The sequence below is a fragment of the Lepisma saccharinum genome, chromosome 15 (assembly GCF_977018435.1).
Source record: "Lepisma saccharinum chromosome 15, izLepSacc3.1, whole genome shotgun sequence".
Lineage (NCBI taxonomy): Eukaryota > Metazoa > Arthropoda > Insecta > Zygentoma > Lepismatidae > Lepisma > Lepisma saccharinum.
In genome coordinates, this window is record NC_139243.1 from 6,888,742 (window position 1) to 6,908,835 (window position 20,094).

Below are 20,094 nucleotides of genomic sequence, written 5' to 3' on the forward strand. Positions count from 1 at the left end.
TGTAGTTAAACGATTTACAAAATTTATAACGTAGAAATGTTAAAGACACAGCCTTTGATTGGGATTCTCCACGTTTCTCTGTGCATTGGTATGTTAAGTGTTACCAGGTACTGTACTCGTATACACAGTAAACCTGTTACATCTATCAACTTCCTACCGACAATAGAACGGAACAATACATTGAAAAAATGAAGTATAACTTACCCCGGCAATCCTTCCGAACTGTCAAATGCAATATCAACGTATAGCAGAACACCTCACAGAAGAAACATCTTTTCTTGTCGTTTCACTCAAGCTTTCCTGCCTGAATTGCAGAACTTCCCACAAAAGGCAAATAGGAGACTGTGCGCAAGGGGCTGAATAGCTGTTACAGAGCACATAATACCGTTGCTTAATGTTTATATCGATCACTCTGTCTCGATTTGAATTAAATTTTCTTTGCGCTGTATAGAAACACATTTCAAGACCATGTGGTAGACTCATTTCTATGTTATGAAAGCTTGGATTTGTATCCAGTATTAACTTGTAAAATATGTAGCAAAATATGGTGCAAATTTGTATCTACGAAAAAGCATATTTATTGCACGTTCTTACTAACATTCTAAATTTTCCATACAACTAATTGTGCTCATATTTAACATACTTATCTTAGAAGATTCATGAATATTTTTGACAATATAACTAGAGTGAGTCACATAATTATTCGGACACACATTAAATTTCTAACGTTTAAGAGCGGAAAGGGAGTGAAATCTGTGTACAGCGTTGAAGTTGATTTTCGTTTAAAAAATGTCATGTTTAGCACAAAATTGGACGATAAAAAGTTAAAAAACGAACATCAGCAACAATATAACGATGAATCCCTACCGTTACAAAAATAGTGCCACAAAATTATTCGGACACATAGCAAATGTTAACGTAAGTTTGCGATACAGTGACAATTTCGATTTACGGATTGATTGATGTATGTATACTCTGTTCATATATATTAACTCTAGTTTCCTGTAGGTTTCTATAGCAATTACGATCGCGTTTTGTTTAACAAAGTTGTGATATAAGAACATTTTCTATGTAGAAATGGGGCGAAGAGGAAAGGAAAGTTCATTTGAACAACGTCAGTTCGTGATATGACACCACGCTAAGGGTAAAACTTACCGTGCAATTGCCTCAATGTTGAAAATGAAAAAAAGTACAGTTGCAGATATTATTAAGCGATTTAAAGATGAAGACAGGATCGAGTCCCACGGTCATACAGGGATTTTTCTTTTTTATTTGATTTAGTTTATTTTACTTCGCGTTTTGTGCCTCTTGGCTAATTTGCGAAGATGGGGATGAGTGATGAAATGATGAAATTGATGAATGGACATTCACAAACAACCAAGCCCGACCGGGATTCGAACCCGGGACCCTTGGCGTCGCAGCGCGATGTGCTAACCACTCGGCCACAGGGTCGGCTGGTCATACAGGGAGACCAAGAATTTTCCCCCCAGAGAAGAGACAGTAACCGTGAGGAAAATTTTAAAAAACCAAAGATGAGTGCTCCAATGGTGTGTGCTGTGGTAGCTGAGGAGTGTGGAAAGCATAGTCATCCTGAAACTATACGAAGAGTGCTCAGAAGGGCAAACTATCATGGCCGTGTAGCCAGGAGAAAGCCATTTGTAAGTAAGCCAAACAGGACAAAAAGACTGGTGTTCGCAAAGGAACACTTAGGAAAGGATCAGACATGGTGGAATCTGGTAATTTTCACTGACGAGAGTAAATTCAATATTTGTGAGTCAGATGGGAGGGTAACTGTGTGGCGCAAACCAAATGAAGAGCTCCGAGGGAAAAATTTGCAAACAACAGTGAAGCACTGGGGTGGTCACGTAATGGTTTGGGGCTGCATGTTGGCCCAAGGCGTTGGTAAATCGGCTTTCATCGAAGAGACAATGGACAGGTACCGTTACCTTGACATTCTGAAGTCAAATCTAAAGACTAGTGCTGAAATGATGGGCATTCTTTGTAACTTTATGTTTTATCAAGATAATGACCGAAGTACACTTCCCGCGTAGTACAGTGGGATCCATGAGTATTACCGCGCAAAATGTCCATCACCATGTTCGTACATCTTATTTGATCCAATAAGAGCTTCAAAAATTAAAAGAAAACTCAAAACAAGCTGTTGACAACTTCTGAACCAGCATACATAAAAATCCATCGCTTAAAAACACATAGGATGTAAGAGAAAAATTAATGAAAATAGTCATGGACAATTTGCAGGGTAATACGCATGGATCCCACTGTACAAGAATGGTTATTGTACAACTGCCCAAAAGCGCTCCATCCTCCACCGCAGTCTCCAGACTTGAACGTCATTGAGCACCTCTGGTGTAAGTTGGAAAAAGAAGTGAGGAAAACACCTATAACCTTGAAGGCAGACCTCAGGAGAGACTTCAACACGAATGGGCCAACATATCGCCGGTGTACACCAGAAAATTGGTAGAAAGTATGCCAAATCGTTTATCCGAGGTGTTAAAAATGAAAGGGATGCCTACCAGATACTGACATTTCTGTTCGTTGCTTTCAAGCGTGCTTTCCTGTTTCTCCGTCCATGTGTCCGAATAATTTTCTTTAACCCACAAAAAATGTTTGTTTTGTTTAATGAAAATATTTTACTAATATATTATATTAAACATAATTGAAGATAATAAACAGTGTGCTCATATTGTGTTTTGTTTGTTAAATAAAAATTAAACATTTATCATCGTATTATATCACGACTACGTCAGTAAATATTCAGAAATCTTATCTGTCCGAATAATTATGTGACTCACCGTACCTCTCTACCCTTCTTAAACCCGAAGGTTTACTGCTCCAGCGATACAAGCCTTCCATCTGTCCATATCCTGGGCAAGATCAATCCAATCTTTTTAATCTTTACCGGTTTCCTTTAGGTCCATCTCAACGTTATCTCTCTATCATCGGCTTGGCATTCCTACAGGTCTCTTACCATCAGGTTTCCCACAAGAAACCTGTAAACTCTTCTTTCCTCTCCCATTCGTGACACATGGCCTGCCCACCTAAGTCCCCTTAGGACTTAAATTATGTAACATTCTCCACTCACCTGTCTCCTCATCCCTTTTAGGTCCAAATATTTTTTCTAAAGATTTTATTTTCAAATACTCTTAATTTATGTTTCTCTTTTAATATAAGGACGAAGTTTCACATCCATATAATACTACAGGCAAAATTACTGTTTTGTATATTTTAACTTTTAGCCTCTTAGATATTATACGAAAAGATGCAAGTTTATGAATAGAGAAGTAACACACATTTCCTGAATTAAGTCTGCTTTTCATTTCCTCTCTAATATAATTTTCATTTGTTAGCATTACTTCCAAGTTCTTGAATTTGGAAAATGATTCAAACTAGTTGTTATCAATAATCAGATTTTGATTTTTACATAACACTTGGTTTCGGCATGTAAGCTATTTAGTTTTTCTCTTTGCTAACTTCCAAACCTATCTCTTTAGCCGCATTGAAAAATATTTCAGTATTATTCTTAATTGTATTTATATTATCCCATAGTAAGTATACATCATCTGCATCATCATCTGGTGAACTTTGTACCGATTTTACTGAAGAAATTACGTTAAATATCAATAATAATAGCAATGGTGTAAATATTAATCATGAAATTAACTATATTTTGTTAAATGATGCTAAGGAATATATTCCCTCAAAGGAAGCAATTAAGAAACATATTCTTGAAAATGAAATTTTGGATGCTTCGCAGAAGGACCAGCTGTTCGAGTTCTTAAGAAAATACCACATTCAGTTTTCAGGTAAGCCAAGACATGCTAATGTTGAACCATATAGAATCCAGATAGACACACAGGTTCCAGTTAACAATGTTCCGTATCCAATGCCTATATCACAAGGACAAGCATTAGAGGAGGAATTAGAAAAAATCAGGAGTGGAGATTATGTTTCAAGAATCGCCTCCATAGTTGAACCCATAACAGTTCCAAAACCAGGAGGTTTGTGGAGACCAGTAATAGATTTTCGGAAATTAAATCAAGTGAGAGTTGAGTCCATAAATAAAAAGCTACAACGCCTTTTGGGAGCAAACTATGTTTCGTCCATCGATTTATCTTGTGGATACTTTCAAATACCCAGGATTCATGCAAATATACAGTGTTTTCCTATCGAGGATGGCATAATTAATTTTGTTATTTACCTTTTAGAATTCGATGAGTTTTTACTCTATATCAAGGTAGAATGAGTAAAATTTTCTCTGAATTTTAGTAATTTCGTGATATCTTATTTGGACGACGTTCTTTATTTTTAACAAAACGCAAAACGTGGACAGAACACCATCATGTAGAATTGGTTTTACGACAGCTTAAGAATGTGAACATGTCTATAAAGTTGTCCAAATATAAATGTGCACGCAAGGAAATTTCGTTTCTGGGTCACATAGTATCTGATTGTAATACCATGGCTGATCCTAGCAACAATTCAGATATAATTAATTTTCCTGCTTCTACGAATAAAAGGGCGTCGAGAAAAATGTAGAGTTGGCAAATTGGAGATGCAAATGTATCGAGAAGTTTGCATAAATAGATCAATCTTTATGTGAACTTTTGAAAATGGAGGAGGTTTAGGATTGGACTGAAGTTCATAATCATTCATTCAGAAAGTTACGGAAATTAATTATCTCATCTAAAGCATTATCTCAACCTGTTTTATCAAAAACTCTTAATATTAACACCAATGGTTCGAAACGTGCTATAGGAACAGTGCTGTGGCAAGATTGGGAGGAAGGTTGTGGTGATGAACCGAAAGTAATAGAGAATGTTAGCAGAATACTTCAGAGGCAATGAACTATCTTATAGCATTCATGAAATTGAATGCTTATACCGATAATTTTTTCATTTGAAATTATCTTTATTTATGTAGCAGGATCCGAGGTAAATCTATACACTATCATCAGTCTATATCCTGGTTGGAGTCCAATAAAACATTAAACTGTCGCATAAATATATGGTAATTACACTTGAAAATTTCGACTCACGTATCTGGAATTTCAAATCGAATAGCTGATACTTTAAGCAGATATCCAGAACATTCTTCTGTTTCTGACTGACATTATTAATATAAATTTAGGCTCAGAAGACGAGGATACAGTCAATTTTTGGAAAATCTTATTAGGAAATTGAAGGGCGGAAAACATGAAAATGCACTGAAAGGATTTATACTTTAGAAGACGATATTTTATGTCTGAAACATTCCCATGATGATTCTTGGAAATTAGTTGTTCCGTTGTCATTAGTAGGAAAGACATTGCATAAATTACACGATAAAGAAGGACATTTAGGATGCTTCAAGGTCTACAGAAAATTTAAATCGTTATATCATTGGCCAAAAATGAAACAATCGACAAAGAAATACCTTAACAGCTGTGTTACTGGTGTTAGAAATAAACAAGCAGTTATGAAGATAAAGCAAGAAGAATTGCATGTTTATTCCATAAACCCACATCTACAGATATTTTTAGGCCATTACCCAGATCTCAAGATTATACACGAGCGGTTAGGAACAGCCTTAGTACCTTGGGGAATATATGGTAACAGCACAAAACATGACCTTTTTAACCTATATAATAGCAGAAATAACCATGCAAATAGGTTAAGCAGATTAAATCTATTTTTAATCTAATATATGGATATGTCGATAGGTTAGGCAGGTCAGGTTTGGTGAGGTTAACATGTATTTCCAAGGTACTAAGGCTGTTATGGCTTATCCACTAAAAAATGCAAGTGCTAAGCAAATTATCAATAAGATAAAATTAGAGTATTTTTGTCAATATCCTATTTGGAAGGTAATATCAGACAATGGTTCATAATTCGGATTTCAAAATTGGAATCTATGTATATGCAAGAAAATAACATTAAGGCATCAACAACTTCTATTTATTCACCATTTGCAAATCCAATACAGAGATACAATAAAGAAATAATTAGGTTATTGTGACCTATATACCATCAACATTGGTATAAATATTTATCTGAAATCATAGAACTTTTAAATAACTTAATTTCAGAAGTAATGAGCTACACACCAACAGAATTATTTATACATAACGAAATATGGGATACCATTTTGGATAAAGTTAATTAGCCTGATGATTTAGAATGTTACCTGTAAGAATAAATATTTAATGTGTAAAGCTAGAATGTGACAGCAATGCAAGTCAAAATTGAAGGAAGTAAATGGAAATAAAGTTACTATTAAACCTGATGATTTGGTCTTAATTAAAAATTATCAACAAAGTAGTGCATTCACACAAACTGTTTGGTCTATGGCTTGGTCCATACCTCGTTAAAAATGTTAAAAATAACTATGGAGAATCAGCATCTTTGAATGGAAAGAATGAATTAATCAGACAAAATTTATAAAATGTTAAGAAATAAAATTGCAGTGCTGGGAAAAGGAAGGAACTCTTGAGTATAAGATGAAGAGTGTTCTTGCGGTTCGTTCTTGATTTATTTTTAAATGTAAAAATGATGTTATTGATGCAAGGACTGATGATTGTAATTAATTATGATTAAGTGAAAAATGAGTTATTGGTTTTGAAAAAAATGTGAGGAGCATATGTATTTAATACACATTGTAAGGTAAGGCTGATAAACAATGTTATACTATGTGTTATGATTTGAAGAAGTCAATGTTTAATTGAAGGCAATGCTGCGGTATATTTATGTTTCATGTTTTGTCGAAATTGCTTTTTTCTTTCAATTTCCTTTTGATACTTGTTATTACTCATCGCAAGAAGAAAAATTTTAAACTTTTCGATAGTTAAACATTTTCCCGGAGGAGGGGGAATTTATTCTCGCTGTCCAAAATTGAGTCTCAATTATTATGAACTTATTGATAAGAATTAAGGCGTTTGCAACAGTGATACATATTTATTTTGTTCAACTAGCTGTTGATAAGAATTGAGCATCTAAGAATGGCTGTTAAATTAATGCTATCATAGTGATTGTACAATTGTGTTAATATAGTTATATATTCGAAGTTAATGATGTGTCAATATTATTATTTCGCAATCTTGGAACTTAACTAAAAAGTAATTTGGGATTAGACTAAAGCCAGGGTCTCCTGCAGCATTTATTGGCTAGTAGTTACCCTGTAAAAGCCTACATACACATTTTGGCTTTGAAAATACAAACTCATGTGGCAATTTATGTAGTAGAAAACACAAATAAAAACCACTTCAAATTTATATTTGCAAAGTAAGTTTTAATGATTCTGGATTATTTTTTTCAATCTTCCGTTGTGCTTATGAAGAATGTTTTTGAAGGAAATTAAAATTGGGGGGAAAATCCACATGTTAAACTTTGTATGATAATTTACTTTTATGAATACTTCAAATACTCTCCCATATATTAACAAATGTAGGAGAATAAACTATTCTTATTTCCAAGAAAATGAATTTAATGCTTCTTTGAATAATATAATCTAATTTAAATTTATTCCTTATTTCAGAGATTGATTGCTCTCTCGACACCTCTCATGTTTGAAGAAGATCCTAATTTTTTGAATGGAAAAGTAAGTAAATAAATAAGTTAACCTGCCTCATTTAAGCTGATTATTTTTCGGAATCACATATGTAGAACTAAAAACATAAAACAATGCTGCATGTGCAAACCATACAAAAAATGCTCAAAAAATTCAACCGAGGCACGTCAAATTTGGTGTACTACATCGTTGCAGGGGACGAAACTTGGATCTATTCATACGAACCCGAAACTAAACAGCAATCCACTGTTTGAGTGCTTCAAAGTGAGCCAAAACTAACAAAAGTTGTTCGTTCGAGGAGTGCTGCGAAGCAAATGATTGCTTGTTTCTTCCGTTATACCGGACATGTAGCAACAATACCTTTAGAAGATCGAAGGACTCTAAATGCTGAGTGGTATACAACAATTTGTTTGCCAGAGGTCATCAGTGAATTGCGTAAAACAAACCCAAATCATCGCATTATTCTTCACCACGACAACGTCAGTTCCCACTCAGCACACCAAATTGTTGATTTTTTGTCCAGAAAAAATGTCGAATTAATGACTTATTGTCCGTACTCATCGGATTTATCACCTAATGACTTCTTTTTGTTACCACACATGAAAAATGCCTGGTGAGCGATTTGTGTGGCCTGAAGCAGCTATTGACGAATTCCGAACAGCGGTTTCTCAGGTATCAGCTTCAGAGTGGGAGAAATGCTTTCAAAATTGGTTTGAGCTTATGCAAAAGTGTATCGGTCTTAAGGGTGAATACTTTGAAAAACAATAAAGCCATTCCCAGAATTTCACATGTCTTCTTTCATATTGATTGCAGAAACATTTCCAGCAGCCCTCGTATATGAAACTCTCCCTATCCATTATCATCATCGTCTTAGATTCCGGTGTTAAACAGCTTATTGTGCATTTGGTGAAGATGACTGCTTAACCGGAACATTGCTGACTTTTCACTCATCTGGCTTGCCTGCCAGAAACCCTTCCCACTTATTGTTCATCTTAGTCAGGTGGTGGATCCAGTAGTATGCGTTGAAGACCAGGAAAGCCAGGGGGAATATCAAGAGTGAAATTGCATCCAGACATCCGTTTCTCCGTAGCACATTTCCGACAGCACGGCACCATCTTAGACACACGTTGACACATTTCCATCTCCTGTTGGACATTTTCTGCTGCATCTGGAAAAAATGAAGATAGGAGACAATTAGGACCTTTAACATTATTAGAACAGGTACCTTTTAACAAAGACTGGAACAGACGAGACTTGTATTGTTCTGACAAATGCCACAGTTAGTTTAATCTGAAAAATACTTTAGTACTTCCGATTACTTTGAAATAATTGAATTGTACATTGGGAAATGATAAATCAATTATCTGCATGAACAATACTGCTTACGGTTTTTAAAATTCATAGACGAGTAATAATGGGATAAACAAACAGTTCCTTACTTCAAAACTTCAGATAAGAAGCACAATAAGTTTGAGTGTGAGTTGGTGTTTTAAGTCCACTTTATGCATAGTAAGGCTAATTTGGACTGGACCTATAGTTTAAAGTGAAATCCGAACCACTTGTGCCTCCACCGGGTATAGAACCCGGGACCCCTTGACAGTTTTTGATCATGATCTAAGAAGATTTGAAGAATTTCTATATTCGGGAAACAACAAAGTCTCGAACTTCAATATTTTCCCAGGCTGAAAAATGTAAGGCGTTCGGCATTTTCCAACTACTCAGAAGTTACAACAGTTTCGAAATCTCTCAATGTGCCAACAAAATTTAAGACCAGAATGAAAGTCTTATATTCTTGCCAAAGCTCTTTTGTTCGAATTTTTTACGTTTGGCCCAAGCATCTGTTTCACCATTTCTTCGGTTTGAATTAACCTTGGAGGCAGAACAACTTTAAAACTAATTGTACTCGTAAATAGTATTCAGTGTTACATTTTACCCTCTAGAGAAAGAAGCGACAAATGGGAACCCTTAAGTTCCACTAAGCACGAAACTACCCACACACCCCTAAGAGTTACGACAAAGTGAATATTTGCATAACTGAAATGTTCTTTAATTCATTCCCAACAGTTATAAGCAGAGTGGATAAAAAATCATTTTTGATTATTTTTTTACTTAAATCGGATTTTTTTATTAAAATCGATTTCTTTCTTTCTTTCTTTAAGGAACCACGCTTAAAAATGCTTGTATGGTTTTTGACACCATGCATATAGATATGATTTCTATAGAAAGGCTTTCTCTAGTAAACGACCCTGTAAAATATATGAACACTTCGATTAAATCAAACAAAACATTGTTTGTAAATATACATTCTTCTGTTTCCGATACTGTATACATGAACCTAGTATGGAAATGTTTGTTGGGTGTGTTAGTGAAACTATTAGTAAAACTAATAGAATAATTTCGGTAATTTTTCTTCCACTGAAAAATAAAGCATTCTGGATGTACTCTATAGTTGTAACTTAAAATATTTTATAGTATGTTTGGCAACTTTTTTAATAATAATTTGCAAATATCAGCTGCTATGTTTATTTACAGCTTAATCATAATAACACTATTAACGGTTTAACATGATTAGTATTTTGAATATTTTTCTACACACAATGTTTTGTATGTTTGCCCATAAAAATTATTGAATTTTAAATCAAGAGAAATGCAAGTGTGTTTGCAATTGGCATATTACATTTTCTTTTGCATGAGCTTCACACCATCAGTACATATATTTTGTCTCCTTTCGCTTTCTTTCATTGAACCTAATAAAAACCATTAAATTATTACAAGATTAATGTAATTTTATGAAAAGTGATTCTGATATGTACAAAATTCTTAAGTACATAATTCGATAACGTGATTTAAATCAGTGACGTTTTTTCAAGAAATCACCGGATTCAAATGATTGAAATCACCATTTAAAACAACCTGATTTAAATAAATTCACCTTGGTTATAAGAGTTGATAATCCGATAAACCTATTAAGGAATAAAATTTCATTTGCACCAGTTCATGTAGTATATCCTGAGTTCACTTTACAAATTATTCCATAAATTCACAAGTTAGTACAAAATTCTTATATCATGTCATTAGGCCTACATGTTAAAAGTCAAAACACTTTCTTCTCTAAAAAGTGAGGAACAGCTGCTTTATTTTGTGGAAGGAAGACTGGAGCTTAATCTCCCTTCACGACCACCATCGTATAGCATGCATAAAAATCATAAATAGAAGAAAGGATGAGGAACGTACCATAGGCTTAATCACCAGAGGCAATGCGAAGACCATCTCCGACTTCTGTTTGTTTCTCACTGTCTTGCACCTCACTCCCAGGAGGATGAAGGCATACTCCAGCAGGGCTACCACCACGAAAGACATGCACACCATTAACCATACCTCAACTGGCTTCACGTTGAAGGATGGCGAGAGTTTCTGCCTGTTGGAGTATAGAGGAAATAAATATACAAAGCTCAAGTTGTAGCAACAAACTAGGGAAGATGTCCCTTATATCTTTGCGAACTCTTATTGGGCCTCGTGTGGCACACGATGTGGGCATCGCCAATATTAATTCTGGTTGTTTTCGTTAACAACCGATTTGAGTCATCATTTTTGATGACGCAGCTCTTGAAACGCAGCCAGGACGCTGTTTCCCTATAGAGAGCTGGCGAAATTGCCGAAACAACTGGTTACTTCCAATATGTGCGAATGTGTAAGTCAAAATGATATTCCCGATTTAGTTCATTTATTATACGAAAGGTAATAAGCTTTTCTTCCATATGTAATTTTCTTATGGAATAATCCAAAAAGTATTTTTTCTTTCTATTGCAGACTCGTAGCTGCGCTGTCGGCCACCAGGAGGCAGTTTAGTCACAGTGAGGAAACTGGCTACCACTGGACAGCAGAAAGCGTTCTGTATTCTCGATTTTCATACCAATAAGTCTGTCGTGCTTGTTCAGCGGCATCTCCGAACAAGATTTGGGGTTGAACCATCTTCTGTAAAGTCAATTAGAAAATGGTACGCGACATTTGAAGAAACTGGTTGCACCTGTAAGGGAAAATCGACCGGCCGGCCTTCAGTAGGGGAAGACGCAATAGAGCGTGTGGCAGGAACTTGATTATAGACTAAATGTGTGTCGTGTAACACGTGGATCATTTTTAATAACATTTATAATATGCGAGGAAAAACGTTTTTTTGAGTTTTTCAATCTGTGTGCATAATCTGTCATTTACGTATCATTACAATGAAATAATTAGACACTGAAATCGGGAATATCATTTTGACTCACGCGGTACAAGTGTGACAATACTGCATATAAAAAGTTAATGATGTGATAAAATTAATTTCTCGTGAAGACGGACGAGACAATAAAAATTATCCCTCATCGAACACCTATTTACAAAATCTTTAACTTTGGAGACCTTTTAAATTTTCACATTAATAGTCTTAGAGATACCAACAAATCACCATAGATTTATTTTTCCTTGTTACCAGACAAGTTATGTGGCCGTAAAACTGATATTTGTATAACTCCATCAGTCCACCAAACTGAATCGTATATCTCTCACAGTTACTAATATCAGATAGTGTTAACACGTTTGTTGATAAGGACAGATGGACATGAGAAATACAGCAGACATTTCTTTATTTCAGCTTTGCAGATTAGTAACTTGCAATTCATTATTGTATTAGTACGAGAGAAGTGATGGAAAACGTCAGGATCTTGTCTAAAAGCAGATACTTCTAGCTTTCCGATGAGGTATATTTGACTTTTTTCTCCCCATGGAGTACAATTTTACTAGCACGTAAACAGAGGGCTTAATATTTTTGACTTAGTAAGGATTTGAAAGTTTTAAAACATTTGAAGAGTTCAGTGAAAACGATTGTAAAGAACTCTGCTTGATGTTAGGACTTTAAAATGTTGCGTTCTTTTCAATTCATTTTCCGATGTTGGGTATGAAGCTACGTACAAGGACACTCGTTGAATGTGCTTTACAGTTTTTACTTCCAGCGTAGAAAATTCATTGACTGCCGTGAATAGGATGATGACAAAATCAAGAAATAGAATAAATTGGATACCCTTGAAATTTGTGTGAAGGTAACAGTAGTGAACGAGGAACTCACAGATAGTTTCATTCATGATGTCATCCACAGATATGCTGTAAAAAGTATTTGCGCATTGGTTTGCTGTAAATATAATTTATGAAATGTTATATTATTTTATGGGTCTCATAATCTAATTCTCAAAATTGGTTAATTATCCCTAATTTAACATAATAACATATCAGCGGTAACTTTGATGCCCAATGACACTCCTCCGTGAATTTTGGTATTTCCCCCGGAGGAAAGTGGCTGGATTCAACACTGGTTGATATCAATGGTTTCCAAAGGTCTCAGGTCCTATCCGCAGTGGATTAACATTATGCAGTGATTATGTTACTATGATAGCTTGTAAGTTCAGTCCCGACTAGCATATCTGAGCTTCAAGTGTACTTCAAACTTGAAAAAGAACTCAACATTTTCTCTTCTTTTTGTGGTTATAACAAGAACATACGTGGAAATTCCAAAATAAGGCATCTAATCTTCAAGAAAAGATGATACATATGGCTGAAATCCCATACATATAAATAAGGAAGGTATCCTACCTGAGCGAGCTGAACATGGTGACGAGCGTCAGCAGGGAGGTGACCATGAGAGCCACCCTCCCGGGAACCTTGTCGGGATCGATGATGAAGCTGCACCAAGAGATGATGACCAGCAAACCACTCGGGAAATACGTCATCAGGAGGTGAGTGGACAGGTTCCGGCGCAAGTATATGTTGAGGTACAGTGCTTCAGGGCTAAGATCTGAAATTTGTGAAAACATCCATCACATTTCTTTACATTTAAGTAGTGTAAAATACTATAATATAAACCCGAGAAATGATGAACCCCCCTCAGGCAGATTTGGCTACACTTAAAACTAGTTCAAGATGAGCATATGAGCTTATTGCTCAAGTGTGGTACTCTGTCTAACCCAAGATTTTTGTAAAAATGCCCTCGGGAATTTCCCGTGAAATGATGAGCCCCCTCAGATTGATTTGCCTACACTTACAAAAGCTACATCTGTGAGATTGTTGTCCATAAGCTTGTTAAAAATATGGCCCTCTTGATATTGTTTTTGCTACACTTAAAACTAAGCCAAAGAGCCACCCACACCCACCCACACCCACACATATTTACTTCCGGTTTAGTTCCGGTCCACTTTCGGCCCACATCCGGTCCACTTCCGGTCCACTTCCGGTTTACCCACTTCCGGCCCACTTGTGGCCTACTTCTGGTTTATTTCTATTGTATCATGTTGTGCAACAAATTATTACCCAATATTATGCAACAAATTATAATGCAAAAGCTCTTGCATCATGTTGTGCAACAAATTATTACCCAATATTATGCAACAAATTATAAGGCAAGATCTCTTGCATCATGTTGTGCAACAAATTATTACCCAATATTATGCAACAAATTATGATGCAAGAGCTTTTGCATCATGTTGTGCAACAAATTATTACCCAATATTATGCAACAAATTATGATGCAAGAGCTTTTGCATTACATATCAGTTAGTATTGTGAGAGTGGCTGAGGAGTACAGATGTGTTGTTGCAGTGCTCCTCTTATTTTTTAAAAAACACAAAAATATAGCAGATTTGTATAAATTGAATTATAGGTTTGTTTGATTTAATATACAGAATTTTCTAATATATTGAACAAAGGGTTTATATCTGCCCTAGTTTGTTATACATGATACATGGTATTAGGTTATTGCTTTTCTAGGACATGCCTGTGTAGACATGTATTTGTGCTACGGCAGTGCTTCTGTACTTATTCTATTTTTGTGCAATAAGGCTATCAGCTTTATACAACCTGTCATAGGTTTATTAAGTATAGAGTTTTGATTTGAACCCCAAGAAATTTTATATAATAAACCAACAACAAAGCCAAAAATATTAAGACACTTAAGTATATATACTAAATATACAAAGCACACTGCTGAACCCAACTGATATTTTGTATTAAGCATAGAATTTTAATTTGAATCCCAAGAAATATATATAATAAACCAACAACAAAAATGCCAAATCAAAAATATTGTAATCAATGCAATAAGAATATATCCAGCCCCAATTGGGCTAGGCACCAAAAGAATTGTGATCCAGAAAAATGCAGAACATCCACAAAAATATGCCCAAAATGCCATAGAAAATATAGCATGGAATACTTCACATATAAACATATAGATACTTGTTCTGCACAATCATCAATATTGCCAAACAAAATTGATTGGAAATATTGGTGTGATTGCTCTGTATAGCTTAGATTGCAAGGTTAAATTTTGCAATTTTCAAGACCAGGAGCTAGATATTGCACACCAGAAACAAGCCATAAAATGCCTCTCCACAAATTATGTGAGCATCATGGAGCACACAATAGGATTTTAATCCCTATCTTGTACAAGTGACCATGATTTGTGGTAACAAATTCAATATAACTATTTATTGTTTTCCCAAAAACTTTCTTCAAAAATATGTAATGCACCCAATTTGCACTCTGATCTGCAATAATATATATCCTGTACTCTGGAGAAAATTCATAGCAATTGCAGAACCAATAATAAGAGCTGTTCTTTTGAAAGCTAACAAACATTCCCACAATTCTCCTAGATCTGTTGTATATAATTCTTTCAAACTTGCTGAGTATTTTCAGGGATATGTATTGAAAAAACCTGTCACTGGCAAGCACCCACTGCCTCTCAGTCTTACTCTGCACTGCAAATGGGTCATACTCGGACAGGCCAAAAAACCTAAGCTTGAAATTATTCACAAGTAACTCGGATTTTATGTATCTTGAAATGGATCTTCTCTCAAAAAAATCCATACAGGCAGATATTTAACAACATATCTGTAAAAACATATTACACAGTCAATGATTGCTTCCCACAACTGCACATAATATTAGCCTCATGCAGTGATTAAATAATACACCTATAATTGCAATCTCTGAATTTTTGTCTCAAAAAATACAAAACAATCTCACTAATATGTATGTGCTCGTGGCATTCAACAAGATCCATATTGAAATCCTCACCACTGTACAAATTCCCATCATCTGTTGTGACAAATTTAACACTGTCACCTAGAAATATTTTGTTCATCCTATTGAAATATTTGTAATGTGTCCAGTTCAAACTCTGATCTAAAATCATATACATACTGTACTCTCTGTTAAATTTATTGCAGCTGCTAAACCAATAATTTGCATATAATCTCAACATGCTAAGATTGTGATAAGACTTGTTTTTGTAAAAACTAACAAACATCCCTACAATCCTCCTGTGCCTGTTGTAAACAATTCTTTCAAACTTGCTGATCATCTTTAGGAACAAATATTGGAAAATTCTATCACTGGCAAGCACCCACTGCATCTCAGTTTCATTTTGTACTGCAAACAGGTCATACTCAGACAGGCCAAAAAACCTGAGCTTGAATTCCTCAACAAGTGACTCGGATTTTATGTATCTTGAAATGCATCTCCTCTCAAAAAATGCCATACAATTCTGAATGCTACCCATATGTACAACACTATATAGAACAAAACAGGGTACATGTATAATTATTGCACAATTACTTTGAGCTGTCTCTGCTGGGCTGCCTGCTGCAACTCTATGGCACAAAACCAGATTCCTGTACCTGAAATACATATCACACTGAGAGGCTGCACAATTGTTTTCCACAGTTGCATATGTCATGCAAATTATTCTCCTCCAGTGATTTAACAATACAATCACAAGTACAGTCTCTAAATTTTTGCCTTAGGAAATACATAACAAGCTTATTCAAATATGTATAGTTTTTGCAACAGACAAAATCTGGATTGAAATTCTTACTATTGTATAGATGCACATTATCAGTTGTAACAAATTCAACCTTCTTATCTATAGACAGGTTGTTAATTTTATTTGAATATTTATAATGTCTCCAATTTACACTCTGAAATGTAAGAATGTACATATACTCTGCAAACAATTCACAGCAATTGTTGAACCAGTGACTGTCAAACAATTTTAACATGTAATAATAATAATAATATTAATGACTATCTGTATGAAAATTTACAAAACACCCAACAATCCTCCTGCCCCTGTTGTATGTAAATCCACTGCATCTCAGTTTCATTCTGCACAGCAAACAAGTCATACTCGGACAGGCCAGAAAACCTAAGCTTTAAATCATCAACAAGTAACTCAGATTTTATGTATTTCAAAATTCATCTCTGTCAAAAAATCCTGTATCAGAATTATCCATGCAATAATATAAAATTTTCACAATTATCTTGCCTGCTGCCTTATATTGCTTAGTAATTGATGATTGTTAGGAATCTTGCCTGTTGTATCTATAAAAATAAATAATATTGTTAATTCATGTATTATTCTTTGTTCAAATCTGGATTATGCTGTACTTTACAAACTTGTTTTACACCGAGATATTAGAGAATTTTTTTCCCACAGCTGCATGTATCATGTTGTTTTCTTCCAGATTTCTGCATGTTTTGAGTAGCATACAAGTTCTGGATTGAAATCCTCGCTACTGTACAAATTCCATCATCTGTTGTGCAAAAAATTATTATGCAATTTGAACTCTGATCTGAAATTAGGTACATTTTATGAGTTGTTGAACCAGTGATTATCATATATTCTCAGTAGGGAGTTATAATAATAATAATAATAATAATAATAATAATAATAATAATAATTGTTTTTGTAAAAATTGACAAAGAATCCAACAATTCTCCTGTATCTGTTGTATATAAATTTTTTACACCTGCTAATCTGTCACTGGCAAGCACCCACTACAAACAGGTTATACTCAGACAGGCCAGAAAAACTAAGCTTGAATTCCTCAACAAGAGACTTGGATTTTATGTACTTTGAAATACATCTCCTGTCAAAAATCCTGTATCAGAATTATCCATACAATAATATACAATTATCTTGCCCACTGCTGCCTTATAGCCCTCAAAAACTGCTTCTGGAACTTGTTGGACCTGTTAAATAAAAAAAATTTGTTAGGCAATACATATTTACAGGATAACTGCTATTTATTCATATTTTTTTGTCATGTTTGATTATTCTCTACAAATTTGTATGTTTCACTGCTGTTTGTTCTGGCAGGGTCTGCCTGCCTAAACAGAATAGGTTGTGGATAAGCAATATGAATAATTATGCAGCAGGCCAAGATTATGCTGGCAGCCCATAAGCATGTACAGATCTGCAGGCATTCAAAGCCCAGTCACCAGAAGTACAGCCGGCCCAGAATCAGAATCAGTGACAGCACAGAGAAGAAGCCAAGCATAACTTTCAAAACTGTAGCACTGCACTGAGATTCCCCTGATTCGGGATCAACAAGGCAATAGCAGCAGTCTCTCTTCACCCTATCTTCCCTATAGGGTGGAGGAGCAGATGGAACTAACTCTTCCTTGTATTCCATGCTTGGGTGTATATACAATATTTACCTGCTCTGAGAAGTTACATCCACCAGGTAGGTAAAATTGTGAAGAAGTGAATCTAAACCAAGCCTAGCTCTGCATTGCAGGTCTACAAAGCTTTTAAGTTAATGGATCCCATGCCATGTTCTTATCAGCCACATCTGCTTCATAGCTGGTCCTATGTTTCCTGTAGTAGAGCCTATTCTTATCAGCCACATCTGCTTATGCTTTTAAGCTAATGGATGCTTTTAAGCTTTTAAGCTAATGCTTTTAATCTTAATGCATGCTTTTAACCCAATGGATGCTTTTAAGTTAATGCATCAATGCTTTTAATCTTAATGCTTCCATGAGTCATGCACGAACCTGCTCATAAAAGGCATTTCTGAACCTGTTTTTATCAGCCATATCTGCTTCTGACTCATATCCTGTGAATATACAATATTGTACAACTGCTTATATTTTAGGCCATGGAATTGTTTATACACTGTACATACATAAAATTGTTTACAATTGTACAGGCATAAAATTACTTACAACTGTACATGCATAAGACTGCTTGTAATTTCTATACAAGCAGAATTGCTTACAGCTGTACAGGTTGCTTACAGCTGTACAGGCATAAGACTGCTTGTAATTTCAATACTGTACAAACATAGAATTGTTGATAACTATAAAAACATAAAACTGCTTATAATTATACAAGCAGCTGTACAGGTATAAGACTGCTTGTAATTGTACAAGCAGAATTGCTTACAACTGTACAGGCATAAGACTGCTTTTAATATACATATAAACATAAGTACTTACAAATTACTTAATTTATAGGTATAAAAATATTTAATAGTTCTAATACTGTGCATATGACTGTACAATATTTTGATACAACATATTAAGTTCAGAGAACATGTGCAAGAATCTGAAACTGCTCAGAATCAATTAATTGATCCTATAAAACCTGCAGGCTTTTAGTCTAAGTGCAGGCTTTTAATCTAATGTAAGGCTTTTAGTCTAAGTGCAGGCTTTTAAACACACTCAATCCAAGTGTTTATATATTGATTGCTTAGAAAATATGTATTCCTTTTCTTATAACAGTGCCGTCACAACTATACTGCTGTACAATTTAAAATTTAATTTCAAGATTAACAGGGCAGTAGTGTAAACATACAAGCAGTTAAATTTTAAATTGTATGAGCAGGTTCGTGCATGACTCATGGAAGCATTAAGATTAAAAGCATTGATGCATTAACTTAAAAGCATCCATTGGGTTAAAAGCATGCATTAAGATTAAAAGCATTGATGCATTAACTTAAAAGCATCCATTGGGTTAAAAGCATGCATTAAGATTAAAAGCATTAGCTTAAAAGCTTAAAAGCATCCATTAGCTTAAAAGCATAAGCAGATGTGGCTGATAAGAATAGGCTCTACTACAGGAAACATAGGACCAGCTATGAAGCAGATGTGGCTGATAAGAACATGGCATGGGATCCATTAACTTAAAAGCTTTGTAGACCTGCAATGCAGAGCTAGGCTTGGTTTAGATTCACTTCTTCACAATTTTACCTACCTGGTGGATGTAACTTCTCAGAGCAGGTAAATATTGTATATACACCCAAGCATGGAATACAAGGAAGAGTTAGTTCCATCTGCTCCTCCACCCTATAGGGAAGATAGGGTGAAGAGAGACTGCTGCTATTGCCTTGTTGATCCCGAATCAGGGGAATCTCAGTGCAGTGCTACAGTTTTGAAAGTTATGCTTGGCTTCTTCTCTGTGCTGTCACTGATTCTGATTCTGGGCCGGCTGTACTTCTGGTGACTGGGCTTTGAATGCCTGCAGATCTGTACATGCTTATGGGCTGCCAGCATAATCTTGGCCTGCTGCATAATTATTCATATTGCTTATCCACAGCCTATTCTGTTTAGGCAGGCAGACCCTGCCAGAACAAACAGCAGTGAAAAATATAAATTTGTAGAGAATAATCAAACATGACAAAAAATATATGAACAAATAGCAGTTATCCTGTAAATATG

At 35.1% G+C, this 20,094-nt stretch overlaps 1 protein-coding gene across 1 annotated transcript in view; it reads right to left on the reverse strand.

The window, feature by feature from the left end:
* Nucleotides 1-8,506: 8,506 nt before the first annotated feature.
* The window catches only part of LOC145999746 (glutamate-gated chloride channel subunit beta-like), a 28,737-nt gene continuing 17,149 nt past the window's right edge, over nucleotides 8,507-20,094 (reverse strand). The window contains exons 6-8 of the mRNA XM_083137032.1: nucleotides 13,189-13,390; nucleotides 10,798-10,981; nucleotides 8,507-8,731 (exon numbers count right to left, since the gene is read on the reverse strand). Coding sequence (XP_082993158.1) covers nucleotides 8,507-8,731; nucleotides 10,798-10,981; nucleotides 13,189-13,390 — 611 coding nt within the window. The remainder of the gene's footprint in view (nucleotides 8,732-10,797; nucleotides 10,982-13,188; nucleotides 13,391-20,094) is intronic.